Here is a 22246-nt window from a genome sequence, read left to right on the forward strand (position 1 = left end):
AGATTTAGTGTTTAAAATTCTAAATACCTGAATGTTACAGGAACTTACTCCAAAAATTCCAAAACTTACTCTGAAAATTCCGGAACTTAATAGACCAACGGCTAATTTTCAAAAGCTCTTGGAAATGCTCTGAGAAGCTTTGTTTCCCAATCTAGACGTCGTGCATCCTCCCACATTGACAGTTGTGATGGCCTGGTACAAGGGCAGCAAGCTTCGTAGCATGTCCCAGTGCGCCCCTTGGATGTCCCCTTCCAGTGTGGCTAGGCAGACGTGCTGTCTGATCCACTTGGCCCAGGTAGGTTGGGCGCCGCCATGGAGCTTATGCAAGAGTTTCAGAAGCAAGCATGTGTTCTGCATGGCTAAGTCCTTGATCCCTAGCCCTCCTTGGTCGTGGTGGCATCAGACTTTTATCCCAAGCTATAAGACAATTTGAACTACTCGCCTCCCCTTCAGTCCTTCACCTGTCCAGAGGAAGCTTCTTCTCCGTTTGTCGATCGTGATAATCAACCCTGGTGGCAAGCGGACCGCACACATGATGTATGATAGTTGGCCATCCAGAACAGAGTTGATCGGAACTGTCCTTCCCATCGGTTTTAGCAGTGAGGCTTTCCACCCTGCTAGGTAGCGGTCGGCGTTGCAAATGTATGGATCAAACGCCGATAGCCATAGCCTGTTGCATGAAAGTGGCAGGCCAAGGTAGGTTTGAGGAAATCCCTTTCTACGGCAGCCCAGTGCAGAAATGCATTCCGGTATTAGCTCCTCCTTCATGTGGAACGGCACCGCAGTACTTTTATGGTAGTTGATGAGAAGGCCAGGAGCAGCAGAGAATTGATCCAAGACAATCTTCAGTCTTTCCACATCCTCAACCCCCCCTGCAGTAGTATTAGAGTGTCCTGTGCGTACTGCAGCACAGGGCAGGTCGAGGTGGAGTCCAACGGGTTATGCACTGAGTTGTCATGCTTGATAAGCGCCTGCAGTACATCTGCCACGAGCAAGAACAGATAGGGGGACATTTGGTCGCCCTATCGTAAACCTCTCTTGCAGTTAATCCACGGCCCAGGGCATCCGTTAACGAGAACTGCCGTGTGGTAGGTTTGTAGCAGTATGCACACCTAGGAGCACCGCTGTGCATTGAAGCCCCTTGTTTCCATAATGGGCATGAGGCAGTCCTAGTTCACGGTGTCAAATGCCTTGGCGAAATCAAGTTTGAGGACAAGAGTCGGTACCTTCCATTTGTGACACACCTGAAGTAGCTCCGCAGCGTAGACAAAATTCTCGGCGATTGCGCGGCCCTTGAGAAATCCCGTTTGATCCAAGTCGATCAAGTCAGTGATCTCCCGCTGCAGCTGCGAGGTAAGGAGTTTCTCCGCGATCTTGACACTGCATTTAAAAGTTTGTCACTAAATGCAAGCATTTTTAGGAATTGGCCATATCCAACCCCACAAGTAGTTAATTGATCTTTTGGGTCATACCTCATCTCTTTACTCATGATTGATGCTAATCTTGCGCAATCTGACTAGCTAAACTAGCCGTTTATGGCATCCATTTGTCCAATAGATAGCTTCTAGGTATGCCAATCAGACATGGTTCCAACTGTTTAGTTAGGAGCATAGTGGACTTTTCTCCTCCGGCTTCATTAGTCCTAAAATTGATAGAAGTGTTTACTACACTACTCCACCCATCCCTGATGGTTTTGCGCATCGTTGGATTTAATTCAACAGTGATAGTTATACCCAACACCGTCGGTTTATCACCCAGCAGTGTTGCTCTTTCAAAAAAATAAAAAAAATAAAAAAACTCATGGCACGGCTGCTACTGGCCCCCCGAGCCACCGCCCCGCTCGCCGCCGCGGGGGACTCGGTCCTGCGCGCGGCCGCCCCACTTGCGGCCGCCGTGCTTGGGCCACCGCCTCGCTCGCTCCGCGCATGCCGCTCCTTACGCCGGCCGCCGCTGCGGTGAGCTGGCTGCGGTTCCCCGCACGGGCGCAGTTCCATGTGCCAAGTGCAGCTGCGGCTCCCCACACCGGCCGTGGGGGAAGAGTAGGGAGGGTGGCGAGGGAGAGAAGGGCAGGGCAATGAAGCGAGGGAGAGAAGGGAAGGGAGGGGCCGGCGAGGGAGAGAAGAGAGGGAGGCGGTGGAAGAGGGAGGGGAGGGGAGCCAGTGGGGGTGGGGAAGGAGGGGATCCGGCGGTAGGAGAGAGAGAAGGGGAGGGGGTCGAGAGAGGAGGTGAGGGGATCAGAGGGAGAGAGAAGGAACAGGGGGAGTGAGAGGGACCGGCAATGGAAATGAGAGGGAGAGTAAGAGAGGGAGAGAGAAATAAGGGGGTAACTGCATCACTGTCGGGTCGTATTACGATCCGGCGGTGATGCGTGAGTAACACCGCCAGTTCGTATTACGATCCGGTAGTGATGCCTTTTGAACCTATCACCGCCGGTTCGTCATACGATCCGGCGGTGATAAACTATCACCGCCGGGGTCATTTAAACCGGTGGTGGCATTTATGATGAACCATTGTAGTGCTAGGTGCGGAGGGGAGGGAGTACATTTTCTTAGGAAGAATTTGGAGCTTTGTATGGAAGGCCGCTACTTTATTATTGTTAGAGACAATCTTGGTTAACTTTTGTCTGCAAAAGTACGGAAGCAAAATTTGTTAGCTATGCAAACTAATGTACGGCAGTTTAGTTACTCGATGAAAATATTTATAAGTACCATGTCTGCATCACTAGTCTGTGGATAACTTGACCATTCGCTGACCTATATAAAAATAACTAGATATAGCTTTCACTCGATAACTACTGTTAGATCATTAACATGTAAAATATATAATGCACCAAACCGCATCTACTCTTTTTGTACTCATGTAGGCAATACCTAATCTTTCAGCTATTTTTTATATCTACTAGTTTATGAAATGACATTATATAATGTTTCTACAGAGAAAAATACAACCAGCACAGCTTCTAGAGAAAACATAAATACAGTGTGGATGCAATGTACTTATTATGTATTGCTAGTTGGTCCAGAGGTATTCATAGGATCTTTGAAAAAGTTTTGCAACTCCTTGATGGTAAGTGTAGCTTTGAACCCCAGATCTTGTATGCTGCTCAGCTGCACTGCACACTGGCCACGCGACACCGGTGTGCTTCTTTTTTCTTTTATTTTCTTCCATGAAGACAGTACGTGACAGGACGCCAGACAGGCCTTCTTTTTCTCTCCACGTTTCAGACGCCCAACAATTAGACTAATTAGGGCCAATGATCTAATTAGATGCGGTCAATAAATCTCAAAGCGCATGAGTAACTGATAATTGATTTGCTGGTGGTTTCAAAATGAGTAGTAGCTTTGCTGGTGGTTTCAAAATGAGTAGTAGCTGACCTTTTAACGGCTGTGAGTTACTACTTATTAACTTACTACTTATTAACTTGAATGTTCAAGGGACGTCTCTAGCGCCTATAAAAGAGGAGTCTATTCTCTGTCTTGGTGAATATAACACAAGACCTCTTCCACCGTTACGCTGCCCTTTTGTTGTCCCTGTTCCCGCATCCTGAGTGTACAAGCAATCTGGAAGAGCAGCCCTCCGAAGCTGCGTTCTTCCTTGAGACTCTGCAACCGAGGAGTCGAAGAGCGATCAAGTTTTTGGAGGAGCGCATCAGCGCGACTGCTCATTGCGACTACACCTCCGACTGCTTCAACTACACCTCAGACTGCTTCGACTACACCTCCGGCTGTTTCGACTACATCTTCGACTACTTCGACTATATCTCCAACTACTACGACTACTTTCTGGTGGCTGGCGCAACTGCACTGCGATCACCTGCACGGCATCAGCTCTTGATCGGCTACATCAAACAGACTTGACTAGCAATATCGAGTAATGGCGTATCTGGTGCCTTCGGCACTAGCTCCGCCTCTGGGTACATCCTAAATTTCTTGTTTATATTCGTTGTCTTCATTGCAAGCACAATATGCTATGCTCGTATTTCTGTCATGATTTATCTTATGTTTTGGATTAAAATGAACCGTAATTTGGCTCTAATTCCAACACAAACAACATTTGCCTTTGCGTTGCCGCCCAACCATTTAATGTCCAAACTATATATATGTAGTATGCAATTTTGTAATTTACACTATCATGCTACGATTTTTTGTTACTAAAATATAGAAAAAAATCCATCAGGACTAATTTGGAACGTTATATTAAAATTTCAGCCACAAGATCAAGTTAAATTGGATATTCCCTTACTACAAGGCATCCCCCCGTGAAGAGCTTGAACTACAGATTTCAGGGGGTGCCTTTACAACTGAAATTCTTTTGAGAGAAAATAAGCTTCTTGTTTGTAGTGAAAGCTGTAAATACATAAATGAGCAAACCAAAAACAAATGCTGCCCGCACAGATTACAGAGAATGGCCACTTAATAGGTATTTGTATTCATGCATATTCACAACAGGAGTTCCCTCATACTTCTTTCACGGATAATTTGCTTTCAACAGATTTCTAGAGTATTAATTTTTATGCATAGAACAAATTTTGTGGAGTATATATTTACTAAAGAATGGGTTGGAGTACGCAAACATAATGGCACAGTTCGAATCTATTTGTCATAAGAGGTTACAAATCACAAATTTTGCATGGAACAACATTATTAGAACAGCTACAATGGTTTTTGCATGGTCACACCAGTTTCTTTCATTGTTTCAAAAGAAAATCAGTTTTTTTTCACAGAAAAGGGTTATGTTTCCGAAAGAGGGATGGATTATTCTTCACAAAAAGGGTATGGATAACATTATTATTTGTTGAAACATACAACTTGCAAGTGATATATTATGCTGTTGCATGCTGTTTTACTCAGGTTCAAGTGCCTCCCTGCTAGTGTGTATTAGAATGGTTATCTTCGTTAAATATTTTTTTCCCGATTAAAAATAAAGATTCGGATAATTAACATGATGATATCCAGCCCATCCACGTACCATGCACACAGTGCTGCAGTCTCGCAGCACTTGATTACGAAATCTTGCTTTCTTTGATGGCAAACAAATACACAGAAATTCAAGATAAAGTTGGGCAGCCAAGGACAGAGACAGCAGGCGAAGCAGTGATTGCAGACTGAGACAGAAAGACGTGCCTATTGTATAAAATTAGTAGCCCCTGCTTCTATGATTGAAAGATTTATACAGCTGCATCCTCTTCCACCTCTTGCTCTTCCTTCTTTTAGAAAAGCAAGGGTAGCTCTCATTGCTATCTATGGACCTAGGGCAACACTGGTCAATCCCTCACCTGCTCCCCCTTATTTCATCTCGGATGTGATGGAAACAGTGTTTCATAAACAGTTTTGCAAGCAAAACTGTTGCTACGGACTTATAGAGTTCATTTGTAGATACACATTTGTTTGGAAGTCCAGCAATATGCTCCCTTGTTGCTATGGACCAGTCCAAAAGAGGCCAAGGGATGAAGGGAAGATGGAGGCAGGTAGTTCATCGTGCATTGTGCAGGATGGATCTGCCATGGCTTGCATGTGGAGTGTTGCTACTCACATGACACCTATGACACCATTTGGAGCATAGTGCCATATTTGTCTCTTCACGTATGGTTCTATGTGGGAAAAGTAAAGGTAATCTTAATCCGAGCACTACAATTTATAGTGGACCTTGTGGTCCTGTAAGATATGAGATGTGGGTTGTGCATCAGCCACTTTGCCAGTATTGAAAGTGTGATATTATGAATTGCATATGCATAAATAATACGGTGACCACCAATAGTGTAGGAGGTACGTGTCGAGAGTAGGGCATCCATCACGCGCCATTTGCATATATTGCTTGTGGGAAACAACTATGTGATGGTTCAATGTTAACTACCCATCAATCACTCCATATGCGCGTAAGGATTGGCATCTCATGGCAAGGAGAATCTTAGACGACATTGTTGATATTCTTCCATAGTTTTCAATTACACTTGGACTATGGGGGTTTTGTAGCACACCATTAGTGTCAAGAACTCTTGAGCCATTATCATGTGGTACGAATACTCCTACAGCGCCCGTTGAATAATTATCGATATAGACAATTTGAGTTGCCACCAACGCACTATCACTCACCAATTTAGTAGTCTTCTCCATGTCACAATATATAGGTGAAACATATCTCTTGCAAATCAAGGTGCACATTTCTCATATCTTCGAGATAAAACAATCCTATCAATGAGGTGTCCCCTTTTCTTCCATCCGTAAGGAAAATGTTGGAAGAGTTGTAATGCACATGGAGGTTTATCATGTGGTGTTCAAAGATATCTTGGAGCAACAATAGAGCATGCACCACGCATATGCATGTGCTGCACATTGGGTGGAGCCGTAGCAAAGTCCAGGGCTACTTCAAAAAGGATAATACTCCATACCCAGACACTACATACACTTTGTACTTTTTCCCTGTAGTCCAGGACGTGGGAATGATCCCGTGCTGCCGCCACAACATCTAGAGCTAGCGGCTTGCCCATGTGATGGGTGCAACTAGTGGAGCTCATTTTCTCACACTTTCCATGCTAAACGACTTGTGCCATATATGTAAGTTTGGTTGGTCTATGTCCTTTGAATTATCCTTTAGGCTCTATTTAAACCTTACAACATTTGCAGAACCATACTCAAATTGGGCTTCTTATTGTTAAGTTCCTGTTTCCAAACATGGTAGAAACCTATGCTTCACCTGTATCAGCAGCAGTTCAGTGTACAAGCTACATGTATAGTCTGCACTTGTGTTTAAAAGCTGCATACCAGCTGCTTGGTTTGAGTGGTCGCAGAACGAGAATTCGACATGCCGATTCGTGATCAAGTGGCAGCTGGATCGCGTACAGTCCCCGCTAGCAGTAAGTGGGCCCCACTCCCCGTCAGGCCCACATTCTGTCAGAGAAATGCATGGCCCAACGGGCGTTTTGGTGGACAGAGCCTGACAAAACAGGCGGCAAAGCCTGCTTCAGCTTTAAGCTGATCAGACGGCCGGTGTGAAAAATGTTGGGTCCCAAAGGCTATCCATCAACCAGGTGCTGCGACTCGGTTCAAAGTGAATCACAGTTGTGACTGTAGTAAAGGTGCCCTGCTAAATGTGTGGTCGACCAGCTACAGCCTACTATCTCCAAAAAAAAAGAAAAAAAACAGCTACAGCCTACAGGTGACTTGTACTAAAGCGATGTAAAGCAGGAGCACATTTTAAGATAGCTAGTTTAAGGTATTTCTTTCTCAAGCATTACAACATAATAACATAATAGTACATGCTCATTTTTCTTATGAATACGCGGAAGAGCTGCGTATCATTGTATTTTTCTAATTTATTATAGGATTTGCCTATTAGGGGGCATGCAGTACTAAAGCAGATAACCAGCTAGCAGCTTGCCGGTCAGGCTTTAGTGGATTACTCGCGTCTTAGCTTCCCTAGATGTTTTGCTCCTGCCAAGCATCAGATGCCGAATTCTTGCTTCAGCATGCAGCTCGGAGCATTTGTTGTCGAAAACGCGCCGATTGTCGATTGTGCTACTTCCATATCTGCAACACTGACAGCATGCATGAAGAGCGTGTCGAAGCCTTCCCAGGCTAGACCGTTGCGCAATGAGCTAGCAGCGGCTACTAATCCACCACTCCTCCACAACCACCAGGTCCACAGTAAAGTTACATGGCAGCAGTCCGGTCCATCCGAAAACGTTTCACCATACTTGCTTGGCAAAAGAGCTCTCTACGAAAAGGCGATTCACAGTTCAGCTCAGCTCCTGATCACGTAATAACATGATTTTAAATGGCTAGCTAAAGCGTTTAGAGGCGGGGCTACAGCGTTTAGCAGACTATAGCCGGTTTTAGCGGGCTAAATACCATAGCGGCTGCCCTTTATAGAAGCTATAGCCGCCTATAGCGGCAGCTATAGCCGGCTATTTAAAACCTTGCATAATATGCTAGTATTTTATTTGGATACCTTTTCATTCCCTCCAATCGATAGGTACCAGGACGGATCGAGGTGGAAATTTAGTTTATTTTTCCCTCCAATCCATAAGTATTTATCCAAACAAATGCCGCAGGAGTTGCCTGTCCCTTATCCATAGATGTCATCAGAATTCAAGCCGCATGAAGAATTTTACCTTTAGCGGCGCCCATGTTTTCCAAAATACATCCATGTGGTACATCAGCTCCCCGCCTTGATGTAGCATCTCGCATGCGGATTTCGTAGAATATAAATAATATTTGACTAGAAAGTGCGAGTATTTGGCACAAGGTGAGAAAGCTTCAAAGTGGTTGAGGAACATTGGACTTATGATGGTACCACAGATTTGTAGGTGTGCATTTGCCTCATTATTACATACGTGTTTTTTTCTTCCAAAGAGAGTACTGCATATACTTGTCGTTAGCTAACTTTGTCCACTACATATATGATGACAAGTGTATGTTTACGCAAAACTTCAGCATATAAAATCCATTATAGTTGCAAATAGCTAGTGGTGCAAGCATATAAAGAAACTTGACTTCAATAAATTATTTTACAATTGTGGGTTCTTTTTTTTTTACAAAACGCAATACATGCAAATTCTTGTATACACACATGTACACTGACTCAATGAAAGCAAGCACGTACGCTCTACACGCTTCCAAGAGACTGGGCCAGCTGATGATCACAAGAAACCCAACTGAGTGCTTCAATAGTTGTTCAATAAACCATAAGAAAAAAATATCCTTCTTATCCCTACAACTTCAGCTGCCACCAATCAACTCATCTACCTTCCGCCATGGTTCCCACCTTGACTGACCCAGACTACTCAGTCTGTATTGGCTGCCACTTCTCTCGCAACTCCTACAACTACCTTCTAGAAGAACATCAGGGCCAAAGGCGTCCTTTTTTCTACCTCCCATATTGTTATTTGACAATGTCATTATTATGCAAGTCCATTTCCTACAATAATCAAACTGATTGGATTATTTAACAGCTCAAAGAAATCAAAACCTTTGTAGACCAGCTTGTATCATCAATATATAATCCATTTTTTAGGAACCAATCTTTTTGTAGTCTTAGGAGTAGTACTCTGCTTATGCATGAACCAACCAACCTTACAAATTAGAGCACACCACATACACTAGGTGCTGGCCTACTGCACTAATCAGACATCTACTTACTGATCAGTGGCATGCATGTGCCTGTCTTGCATGCGTGCCCCCAAACCCTTTTGCCCACTTTTCATCATTAGACAAAGCGAGCAAAATAAACTCACAAACACTGACTAATCACCCACACTTAACAAGAAGTGGACCATAATAAGAACGTGTTTGGGAGAGCTCCAGTCGGCTCCGGCTCCTTCTAACAAAATACTGCTCACTGGAGCTGTTTTTCTCTCTCTTCTCCCCTCCCTCTCGTGGAGCTAGAAGGAGCCGGTGGAGTCTCTTCCAAACGGAGCCTAAGATGAACAAGACCCTCTCCTGACTTTGAGATTTTCTTGGACCTTTCAAACCACACGACGCGTGGGAGCTGAGACCGGAGCAATTGTTCCGTGAATAATGAGCCATGTGTCGTTGGCCCGAAGGGTCCAAGCAAGCAAGGATCCAAAGTTTAGAGGACCTCACGGCAATTATTCCACACTTAAGCTATCACTAATGACAATTAAGCCCCTCATGCCAATCATGGCATGTGTGATGTACCCGTCCCCAGTAAGCAGGGGTCCTGCACGCGTGCAGCTACATGCAGAAGGGGCTCATGTGAAACGACGGAAGCGCATGCGCCGCCGCAGGCGGAGGCCCACCGCTGCAATTGCTCTCTGGCGACGATGAGCCTGCCGAGGCCGACGAGGAGGAGTTGGAGCCGTCGGTCTTGAGAGGGCTCTGGCGGCCGGGGTTGAACGGTGGGATGTCGGCCGGCGCGGCCGGGGGCGGGTGGCGCCACCTCGGGAGCGGGCCGGCGAGGAGTAGCGTCTGGAGCAGTGGCCCGGCCGACACCACGGCCTCAACCAGGCGGCCCTTCTCGGGCAGCCGCCGCGCGAGCGCCATTTCCAGCTCCGTGTCGTCGACGCAGGCCGCGGCGTCCGGCGCGTGCTCGTCCGTGACGGCGGCGGCGCCTCCTCCGCTTCCTCCGAGAACGCCGGCGGCGTGGAGGCTCGGAGTAGGCGCCGGCGGCGCTGCCGTCGCCTGGGCCTGGTGGTGGAGGAGGAGCAGGAGGGAGTGGCAGTGTCGCCGGAGCTCGTCCCGCTCGGCGGCCGCGGACGCCACGAGCGCGGCGAGCCGCGCGGCCTCGGACTCCATGCGCCGGAGCTCCGCCTGGTGCGCGGCGCGCGACGCGTCGAGCTCCGCCAGCGCGCGAACCAGCGCCCGCCGAAGTTCCGACGCCGTCGACAACGCGCAGGAGTCCAGCTGGCCGCCACCGCCGGCGGCGGCGTCGTGGTCGTCGAACGGAGCGCCGGCCGTGTAGTCCCACGCGTAGGCAAGCGTGGCGGCGCCAGCGGTGGGCTGGAGCTGGTGGCCGCCGTGGAGCAAAGGGTGGCCGCCGTGGTCTTCCATCCACGAATTGCGTTGTGTTTGGGTTCAGGGGTATTGCCAAATTGTGGGATGATGGCAATATGAGATAGAAACTAAAGGGGGTGTGTGTGTATGTGATCTTGGTTTGGTGATGGTGGTAGGGCATATATGTAGGAGAGCTTTTTTCTGTGTTTCTTATTTTCCCCTTTTAACTCTCGGTGGTGCATTTTGTGAGTTGAAAAAAGTTGTGGGGTATGTTGGTATTCCTTGTTTTTTGGCTGTCTCACTAGAACCTGACTCTCCACATGCAGTAGTAGCGGAGGACGGATCAAAATCCAAGGTATGGCGACTTCGGTACAGTACTTGTTCTAATGCCTAAAAGAGTTAAATCTTCCCTAAATAATCGAGCCCAAAGTTGAGCATGTATACTCCTAGCAAAATTTAAGGTATGGCTGGAAATATCACGATATTCATAGACTATTTCTGCAGATGGAAAAAAAGGGTTACACCTGAGAAAATACCATGACAGGCTGGGCTAACATTTCCATATATGTTCATAAAAGTGACAGAAAAATGCAGATTCTTACTGTAAAATAGTATATGCATACTATTAAATTAATTCAGAGTTATTGTCAATCTTTCTCGGAGATAATATTGGCACCACCAAGGGTACGTACAAAAGGTCGAATCATACTTAAAATAGTAATAATTAGTTGGATCTTAAGTACTTGGAACATGCTTTGATTAAGCACCTTGTGCTTTAAACATTGGAACTTTGTGAAACCATATTATTTGTCGTGAAAATATTAATTTCCTTGGTATCATTTTAAACTATAATCAGTTAAGAATTGTTGCTTACTAGACATTTGTATATATTCTACTATATTGAAGTTGGTGATGAAAGTTACACTTCAATGATTGCATCAGTATCTAAGATGATTGTCAATGGAGGGATTGTATCTTAGGGCACCGGAGCAAATCAATGTGGTTTGTTGAGTCACTAGTTTGCACTAGATATGTTCTATATAAAAGTTAGAAGTGATGATATTCGTTAACATTGTGTTCTCCTTTCTATCTTTCTATAGTTTCCAATATCTCATAAGTCATAACAACTTGTTTCTGAAATGCCATAAATATATGTACTACTAAATCAGCTAGCTGGGGAGTGGTTTGACTATATAAACTTTATTAGTGGTGTACGAGATCAGAATGCCTATCTGATTAGTGGATGTTTTCAATATATGGGACGAGCTCATGAATCCTTGAGGACGACCTAGTAGTCTTCTTGGGATTTTTCTAGGTTTGATTATTGTCACTTTCACATACGTCTCGTCTATGCATACTATGGTGGTCACTCATCTACCGAAGCCTCTAATGATAATTAACAACAAGATGCTTTATATGAATTGACCTCTCACCATTTAGTTTGAGACGTCCAAATCATAAGTGATGTCAACTAGAATTTTTAGAAAATTTCTTTAATTATCTTTCTTTAGTAAATTTCACTTTGAAGCATAGTTGTGTTTAACTTGAATAATTGGTCAAGATCGTTTATCTCTACCATTTCCAAAGCAAATAATGTTTCTTGGTCCATCAATCGGAATCCGGACAAATCAATTGGAACCCGGACAATTAATACCTCACGCGGTCATGACACGGCCTATACATGGAGTGAAAGAGCACAAAGTTGATGGTCTCATGTAGGTCCGGGTAAAATTATATTACCTATGGCAACACACGAACATTGTGCTAGTAAGATTCTTAGTTAGGGTTGGAAAAATGTTTCACTTTATTCTGTCTAATTGCAGCAAGTCTGAGCTCGATTGACACTTTTTTCTTTCTTGAAAACATGCAGGAGAACCGCACGCGAGAATTAAGATTATAGAGGCACTACATTTTCAACTTAGGGTATGTTTGGATCACCCTGACTAAACTTTAATCCCTGTTATATTAAATACTAATTAGATATCATATTGAATATTTGAATACTAATTAGAAGTACTAAACATATACTAATTATAAAACTAATTGCACAGATGGTGGCTAATTCGCGAGACAAATCCATTGAGCCTAATTACTCCAAGATTTGATCATGTTGTGCTAATGATGGATTAATTATATTTAATAGGTTCATCTCGTGAATTAGCCTCCATTTATTCAATTAGTTTTATAATTAGTCTATATTTAATACTCCTAATTGGTTTTGTAAATTTAGTCACCCGGACCCAAACAGACCCTTACGCCGTTCTCAGTACACTTAAATGCAACTGTTAACATGGAAGCTAAAAATGACTCATGAGCCTGTGTTTGAACTTACTCAAAAAGAAAGTTTCCTTTCTTTTTGAACAACCTCTTCTGTCGTTCTAACCCTTCTTTCTGTTCTCCTTTTTCCTCTTTATGCAATGCGTGCATGAATCCTATGTTTTCCACAAGAAGGGAATCCAAGATGGGAACTATATATCATGCCATCATACCCTATCCAATCATGCATCCTGATCCTAGGTTCTGCCTTCTGTCCCTATGCAGAACATGCATATCTATCTCTAATGATATCATCCAGGCAAAGTCATCTTCATCCCTGCCAAACTTTAGCTTAAATACTGCAGCTAGAGATAGTTGTTTACCTGTTCGGCATCTAGGGAAGGCAGGGAGCTAAGCTGCAAGTGGCTCAAATGTGAAGTGTCTTACTGAACTAACCTGTAGCAACAAGAAGCTATAAAGAGGCAAGCATGTCTGTATTGATTGCATCTAACTTCTCATACATCACTTTCACCGGCACCAGCTTCACAGAAAAAGATGGACCAAACTAAAGCTGCAAGCAAGACCAGTAGTCCAGTACACACATATAGTATCTCATATCTCTGACTTGGGGAATGTCCGTATTTGCATCTGCATGTGTTGTTGTTAGTTGGTAGGCAGCAGGGTGCTTGTCAGGTGGAACTTCAGATGACCTGTGGCACATGCATCTTGACATCAAAGTCTCCCTGTCTAACATGGAGAGAGGGTCAGATTACATAGCTCCTAGAGCTCCAACCTCTTGGAAAATGGGTGATGGGCTTTGTTGACAATATAGACCATTTGGTTCAATTTTAATTTTATTCCCTTTGATTTAATATTTCCCTACGCAAATTATACTACATTGTCCTTACTGGCAGGGGATAAATACATCTGTATCTGTTAGGACCCCCTATGTTTGATTTGGTGGTGACCTAGCTACTCTGTACTCGTAGGCAACCCACTAATGGGTAATCTATCAACACGTCTCACTGACGTGTGGACCCGGTTCTTGAGATATTTTTCTTTCCATCATCTTGACTATATACGTCTGACGACACATGAGCTGTAAGCGTGTGCTACTGTAGCCATCACAGACAGTGAGTTAGGAGCAGGGTCGGCTTAAATAACGAAAGGCGGGTGCAACGAGCCAGCTTCAGGTCAGACCCCTTGCAACAGTCATGCAAGAATCCAAGAACTGGATTGGTACAGCCAGCTGACACTAGGAAGTCTGGGACGTCCATGCATGCAGCAGCACCACCCTTCTTCAAAACTGACTGACTTGCACGCGCAACAAATTTGTGCACTCTTGATTCTGTGGTATACACAGCTGGGACGGTTGTGTTTCTGTTGAAGAAACAAGCAGAGATACGAAAGGGAAAACTGCTGTACGTTACACCGTAAGGACAAATGAAAACTTTAAGTAGAAAAATCAATATTGTAAGTATGTACAACTCATCCTATACAGGTGCCCAAGATTCATTTATGCCAAGAAAATTGGTGGCATAAGAATAACAGATTTCTTTGTTGAAAAATTGCCCTCACACTCATACATGACAAATGATAAATTAATTTCCGCAGATTAATAATTTCACTAAACAATCTTCAACTCCTCGCAAAAAAAAAACTAAACAATCTTCAACGCCTGGTCACCTAGCTAGATAGTCGTAGAAACCTGTTCAATGGATTTCTAATAATCCGGAGTATTATTGTTTATATTAGTCCAGTTAAGATATGGACGTAATTAAACTTTGATTAACCTATCTGTGGCAGCGAGGAGCCCAAGTCATGAACAAATCATCATCTTTTATTGTGTAGCGTCCAGCTCATCTCGGCTGCCCTATTTGGCCCCATGTCTCGTTCATAGTAAAGTCAAGAACCTAAACCGAGCCCCCATTTTCCATGCTATTTAGGTAGCTTCTACACTTATATACCAGGCTCTAGACCACGTATTCCCTATTTCAGCAGTATTTGAGGATGACCTCTCTCTGATTCCCACTACCGTACTTGAAGGGAGTTGCATGTACATGAATGCTAGCCAAAGCTATCCCTTTGACCTTTTTGGATTGGCATGTGCTGGTTATTTTCCACTTAATTATTAGCATGTTTTTTTTCAAACGGATTGGCAAAGCTGTTACTTTGTTGTAACATTATAAATTATTATAAGAAGAGAAATGCTCCAGTTTGTAAGAAAACAATCGGTCCCAGAACCCGAAAAAATAGGAGGCAAAATCCCAACCACATACAGCTCTCACAACTGGCTAACCAGAACCACACGGTTTTTAAGAGGAGAAAATATGCAGGACCACACAACTAAAAATCTAATATGGCTAGGAATATACCTAGACAACAACTCACAACCCCTAGCAAACTCAACTCGTGGGATAACTATTTCACTAGGTCATACAGCACACTCACACACCCAGCTCGCATTGGACTGCTTCAATGCCTTGTAGGGCCTACAGTCTATTCCTTCGCTAGTGCAGCACTATATTTACACAAATTCCCCTCCTCACTAGGCACCATCCCTTTGCTAGTGCAGCACTACATTTACACAAATTTCCCCTCCTCTCTAGGAATGGACCTATGCCTGTGCTTAGGTGTAGAGATGAAAACGGTCGGAAACGGTCAGAAAAAGATCTTAACCACTTTCATTTTCATATTTTTGTTCGGGAACGGAACGGAAACGAAATTGGAAGAGCCCGATCGGGAAAACAAAATTGGATATATATTACTTGGGGAACAGAACAATTCGGTCGGAAATATATTGATAGCTTTGGGAACCGGTAGTTAAAAATAGGAACACAAACCCATATAACTACTCCAAATGTTCAACTCAATACAATGGATACAGTTGTGCATAGCACGTAGGCAAATAATACTATAGGTTGGTAGATAGCCGTCGGAGGATTTCTCCAGCCGGGTGGCGGAGTGCACCCGCCTAATTCTAGTTTAGGATGAGTTTGGGGCAAGTCAAGGAATGCTCGATCAAGAGACGTATGAACACGAGAAGGACACAAGGGTTTAGAGTGGTTCAGACCGCCGGAGCGTATTACGTCCACTGTGTGATGTATTACTTGTTTTGATGAGGAACGACTAACCCTCAGTGAGTGTCAACTTCTTTGTGTGAGTGAACTCTTCTGAGAGTATGTGAAACTAGTGGTGTGTGTGTGTCTAAGCTTGAGACTAGTGAGCTTGAGGAAGCTTGTGAGGGCTTGTGGAACTTGTGAAAGCTTGTGTTCTAACGTGCGCGCCCTCCCTTTGCTCAAGGGGAGCGCGTATACTGAGCGGGGTCCCGACAGGTGGACCCAGCAACATATTAAATAACGTTCCCATCGGAGCCTTTAATGCCTTAGATCCTGAGATCTTCCTCATCAGCCTCCGTGCGTATCCTCCGTCTGGATATGGTCTTGTGCCGTCCTGCTAGCACAGGGTCTGCTGCCATAGACATGCGCAGAGGGAGTCGTGCTGTCGCTGTAGAGTCAGCTTCCACTGACAGGTGAAGGGGCTTCACTGACCCGCCGTGCTGTAGCCTTTCCGCACTGTAGCTGTGCACGGCGTGGCCTTCCTGTAGCAGGTCATAATGAATCCTTGCTCACGCGCGCGGCGCTATGATGTGACTATTCATCCCTTGCTCACGCACGCGGCGCGGTGACATGACGCGCCGCCTCGGTAACTGGCGGGCTTACCGTGATGTCAGCCATACCTGCCCGTCGTGTCAGAGGGCAGCCCATGCCCTGTCTCGGGCACGCTCACCTCAACCACGCACATTTAATGCGGCAGTTGGGTTGGCTTCTCGCAGAAGACTAGAACCCTCCGGACATGTGGCGGCGCTGGTTTAGCGGGCGCTCCTTTAGGGGCATGTGGCGGTACCGGATCTCCTCCCGGGAGGGATGGGAGGTCCGGGTCCCCTAGCTGGCCCAGGCGCTCAGACCCCCTGGGGGTCCGGCTTCTTCACATGGGGGTCCAGGATCAACCCGCGGTGGTCCGGCCTCGTGACACCCATTCCTAAGCACTTTTGTCCTTGCGGACACGTGGAGGCGCCGGACCTGCTAGTGCGTGGAGGGAGGTCTGGAGACCGTGCCCCCAGCCATCAGGCCCAGGCCGTATGCCCTGTTGCCCAGAAGCTTAGCGCGAGGTTACAGATTCCTCGGGCTGGACACACTGGTAGCAGATACCCCTATCTGTATGTACCGACAATAGCACTACAATTCAGAAAAATAATGTACGTTACCTGAGATGATTAAGTTGAAGGACTCAATCAAACTAAATTTCATGACACATATTGACACTAAAACAAGTTCAAGTAACAAAGATTATCACACCGTAATTTAAGTAACAACTCATGCATAACATTGCCTCATAGTAGCAGTGTGGCACGCTCCCGCACTTATATAGTAATAATCTGACGGCTGAAAAAGGAGAAAAGAAGAAATAATGAAAAATAAAAAAGAAACCTGCATACATCATACATGCATCTGCATGGCCTTCGCTGGCACATGTACACAAGCAGCACCCGAGCCACTCAGCCAGCAAAATGCGCCATGGGCCTTCGCTGGCACATGCACACAAGCAGCATGTGGCCCATGAGTGCCGCAGCAGCCACGGTTTTTTTATATTTTTTAGGATTTCGAAGAAATATATTTTAGGTCACATAATTTGCTGAAATATAGTGGCTATAAAAAAACGCCTTTTCAACCAGCGGCTCGACATACCGCCGATTCAAATGGCTGTTTCCGACGTGGCACTTGCGCTGTTCTGTGGTGGCAGTCCAGATGGTTGCGGTGGAAGACCTACCGCTATCACCGATATAGCCGAGAGACACACACACACACTCTAGAGAAATTCTTAACGAAGCTCTGAATTTCACTGCTAAGAAAAAAAACACTAATTTAGCCCCCCTCTATTTGCATTTCAGTCATATTAATTGGCCCTCTCTTCTTTTGTATCCGAAGTTCCTCCACTGCATTTCACATTCAATTGTCCTTAGAACCAACGTTTTAAATCTCCGGCTATAACTTCCGCTATCTCTGGCTATAGCTGTTTGAGAGAGATTTAACTAAGTTTTCTCATATACAACTTAGCTCTTAGCTGCCACTATAACCCGCTATAGCCGGCTATAGTCTGTTTTTAACATAGATAGCTAAATATCTTAGCCGGCTATTTGAAATATTGCTTAGAACTCATACTTTCTTAATTAGTATGGTACTCCCTCTATGTTAAATTATAATTTATTTTAACTTTTTAGATATATAATTTTTTATTATATATTTAGGTACATAATAATTTATATATGTAGAAAAGACAAAATGAATTGTAATTTGGGAGGAAGTATGTGGATGCAAGGAGCATTATTATGTTAAGCAAACAACAAGAAGTATATTATAAATTTGTAGGTCAATTAATCTGTATGGGCGCAGTGATACGCAGCCCCGGTCAGACAAACAGTTTGCTCTCGAGAGTATATACATGTGTACATGTGCTCCCCGTGCTCCGATTTCTGAGAAAGTCAACCCCTCGAGCAGTTTGCGATTCAAAGCCCACAATATAAGGTGGAATATGCAAGTTGAGATAAATATAAGCCCTTCATAGCTGCTTACTAGCTTGGGTTGCAGCTCAGTTGCTCGAGGGCATAAGCAACTTGCAGCCCAGTTGAGGGAATCTGAGATTTAAGAGGTCTGGTTCAAGCTTATGGGGAGATGATGATGAGGCGAAGGCACGAGAGCAGCAGGAAGTATGAGAGCGCAGCGGCGGTGCTGTGGCTACTGCTGCCTCTTCTAGTTTTGGTTGCTCTCAACACTAACTTCCTGCCACAACTTGCACGCTGTAAGTTGATGATATTCTCTCAAATTCCTAGTAATTTTAGTATTACCATTGTTATCTCTCATCATTTCCATTTTGCGTTTTCGGTTATGTCCTCTTTCAAGAATAGACACACTAGAGCAGCCTACCACTCATGCCTTTGTGGTTTTAAGTCGTATTAGCCATAGCGATGGACGCAGAGCTGCCGGACATGGGAGGCTCATCCACCCCTCTCTTCCTCTTATTCCATTTCCTCTCTCTCTCTCTCTCTCTCTCCATATTCTCCCTCTCCATCCATGGACAAAACTTGGAAGGGGAGGCTTAAAGGGGCTTCATGCTAGAGATACAGCTGTACGAATTGATTATTGGATATCTTAAGAGAACCCTCAGTTCCCTTCCCTTCCTCCATTTGTATTTTAGAAAATTTATGCCATGTGGCCTTTATTTGTTCTATATATCCCAGATTGGATTGTCGGGTCACCACCTTGGGCAGCATGAAGAGACAGGATGACCAACGACATCGCTGCAACTAGAGGTATTTAAGTCCATTATTTCTGCAAAAACAGGGTTTACTTTCGGAAGCGTGATTAGTACTACACTGCAGTGCCACAACTCAAGAGGGCATAGTGACTTGTATGGGATTAGTAGGAGAAACTGCGCTAATAAACAAGTTATAAGCTTAAGGAATTAATTTGTGACTAAGGTCTAAAAAACCTAAAAGCTACTCCCTCCATTCTCCATTCTAAATTGCAGGTCATTTTGACAAATTTAAATATATAGTTTTTGCTACGTATTTAGATATAGTGTATATCTGGATATACAGTAAAAGCAATGTATCTAGAAATTCTAAAACGACCTACAATTTGGAATGGAGGAAGTATAAGTTATCAGTCTTTCAGAACCACCTTCATGGAGTAAAGTATTTTAATTTGTAGTTTTTTGAACAATGTAAATCAACGCTCACACAGAATAGTAATCACTAAATTATTGCAGCATGTTTAAGTATCTTTATATGTCATGTGTTTATATTCATTGCATTTGCCACTGCGTTGTTGCCACTAGGTTGCAGATTACAATAAACAGAACAAAATCATTGCAATGAATGGGCCAACAGATGTTCCTTTGATAAATTCAGCTAGATTACGACTTTCCAAGTTTGTTCTATATATGATCAATGTTTACAATAGTTCATTATTTGGCCTTATTTTAGGTGAGGGGGATTCTGTAGTGATGTACAGTTTTCCCAACCATTAATAGAGCCCAAAAGTTTGGACAAAAATGGGAAACAAAAGGTCTTGCTCACTATTCTGTCATATGCACTTATGCAGATGTGGCAGCACCAATAATAAGCAGCAAGTTAACCTGCAACTTCACCACCTTTCGGTCGAACACCTGCACAATGGAAGGTAACGTGCACATCGATGGCAAATCCGCTACAGTCTACGTCATCGTCTCATCGTCCACCTACCGGCCGGAGAACTCGACGATCAAGCTCCACCCATACGCACGGAAGTGGGAGGAAAAGGCCATGTCCCTGGTCCGGGAGGTCACCGTGCGATCCAGTCCGGCAGGTGCCAGCGGCGGCATCAGCCTACCGCCGTGCTCGGTTAGGCACGACGTGCCGGCGGTGGTCTTCTCCACCGGCGGCTACAACTGGAACATTTTCCACGTCATGAGCGACATCGTCATCCCACTCTACCTCACGGCCCGTCAGTACAATGGCCGCGTGCAGCTGCTTGCCACGGACTACGAGCCCAGTGTGGTCGCAAGGTACAAGGCAATCCTCGCCGCGCTATCCATCTACCCTGTCTTGGATTTGGATGCTGACACTACGGTTCGCTGCTTCCCGTTAGCCCATGTCGGGTTGGAGAGTCACAGGGAGCTCAGCATCGACCCAGCTCTGTCTAGCAATGGTTACACCATGATGAACTTCCTGGATTTCATACGCTCAACATACTCGCTGCAGCGGCCATGGGTGACACCCGTCAGCAAGAGCTCCGGACAGAAGCCCCCGCTCGTCATGATCCTGCGACGCCAAATAAGGGAACTTACAAACGAAGCCGACGCCATCGCTGCGGTGATGGATGCCGGCTTCGAGGTGGTCGCTGCAGGACCAGAGGACGTCAGTGACCTGGAACGGTTCGCCGGGGTGGTGAATTCCTGCGACGTGCTGCTGGGCGTGCACGGTTCTGGGCTGACCAACATGCTGTTCCTGCCTCGCAACGCCACCGTAGCGCAGATCATCCCGTGGGGGGAGTTGAAGTGGCCGTGCCGGCATTCTTACGGCGAGCAGGTGCCGGACATGGGGCTCCGGTATGCCGAGTACGAGGCGACGGTGCAGGAGACCACGCTGGCGGAGCGTTACCCCAGGGATCATGCCGTGTTTACGGATCCACTCTCCATACACCGCCAAGGGTATGACAAGGTATGGGACATCTTCATCAATGGTCAGAACGTCACCCTGGACCTGAACCGGTTCAGAGGGTTCTTGCAGCAACTGTACCAGTCCATAGTGACGGAGTAGCGAACCCAGATTGATTCTCAGAAATCAGCTATCCGTGAAAGTGTTCTTTGAAAGCTGTAACGAGTTAGAGAAAGAAGTTTTTAGGATAGAGAAACTATATGGTACGAAAAGGGTAGAAACAAACAAGAGAATCCAGAATGATTGTCAGAATCAGCTATCTGTGGGATTAATTATGGAAAATTGCTCTGGCAAGCATGGTAACTGAACGGAAAGGTGTGACAGGAATGGGTGAGAACGATGGAAGAGGAAGGGCTTGATGCTGGTTACGGTGGATGGACTTGGTTCATAGACCGGTCCCGCGTGTAAGAGTGACAAACTATAAATTAAGGTGCATAATCATTGTACGCGATGACCATTAAGTACTAAGCTTCTTTTTATAAACTAGATATATGTCCATGCATTGTTAGGGCCTCACAGGAGATCACATTGATTTGAAACATTAATCTGCATAAACAAAAGGTTAATTAGCCATGACTTTTGACTTCTAAATTTTTGTCGCTAATATTCAACTATGATTTAACCTGTTGACGCCAAAATTTTGCAGAAATATTTAATGAAGGAAAAAGAAGCCGATGGAAGATCCCAGAGAGGGCCGTTTGGGTTTGGGCATTCGGATCAAAGCTGTCAGTTTTGGTCAAAGAGATGATATAGCGTTGGTCAAAAGCGACCTGGACTCGGTCAAGTAGACGACTGGATGCAATTCGAATCGGACTGGGAGATGACGCCATGCAATTCGAATCGGACTGGGAGATGACGCCAGCAGAAGCGAGCAGTCCGATTTCCTTTTAAAGAGTCTTATAGATATAATCGTAGTTTATTTTAAGTCATGTTTGTAACATATCGTGATCAATTAGGAGTCTCTAGTTTTAGGGTATAAATAGAAGCAGTCAGGATTTGTACGGATATCATCAATCAATACATTTTTTTCTTGGAATGTTGCCAAAACCCTAGCAGTACTCGTAGCAATAGTTTTCGATGACTTCTTCGCTGAACAGCGCTGCATCACTTTGACCTCCAGTTTGCTTGTAAGTTGCGTTCTGTCAGATCTTCTAGAATTTAATTAACGGTGCATCGCTATAGTTTCGTCAAGATTATCTACCAATCTATCGAGTTTTTTTAGATCTTGCCCTTGTACATTTTGATCTCTTATCAACTTTATTAGATCTCACAAGTTATCAAC

General features: G+C 44.9%; 1 protein-coding gene and 1 long non-coding RNA gene across 2 annotated transcripts; one reads left to right on the forward strand and one right to left on the reverse strand.

The window, feature by feature from the left end:
• Window positions 1-9421: 9421 nt before the first annotated feature.
• On the reverse strand, window positions 9422-10807 carry LOC112900446. Its single transcript, XM_025969307.1, has one exon. The coding sequence runs from the start codon at window positions 10506-10508 to the stop codon at window positions 9693-9695; it is 816 nt and encodes a 271-aa protein (XP_025825092.1). The 5' UTR covers window positions 10509-10807; the 3' UTR covers window positions 9422-9692.
• Window positions 10808-18397: 7590 nt separating this feature from the next.
• On the forward strand, window positions 18398-21772 carry LOC112901698. Its single transcript, XR_003230339.1, has 4 exons — window positions 18398-18566; window positions 19006-19077; window positions 19871-19948; window positions 21626-21772. It is a non-coding gene; the product is annotated as an uncharacterized LOC112901698 (long non-coding RNA).
• Window positions 21773-22246: the final 474 nt, after the last annotated feature.

This window comes from Panicum hallii, chromosome 7, assembly GCF_002211085.1.
Source record: "Panicum hallii strain FIL2 chromosome 7, PHallii_v3.1, whole genome shotgun sequence".
NCBI classification, from domain to species: Eukaryota; Viridiplantae; Streptophyta; class Magnoliopsida; order Poales; family Poaceae; genus Panicum; species Panicum hallii.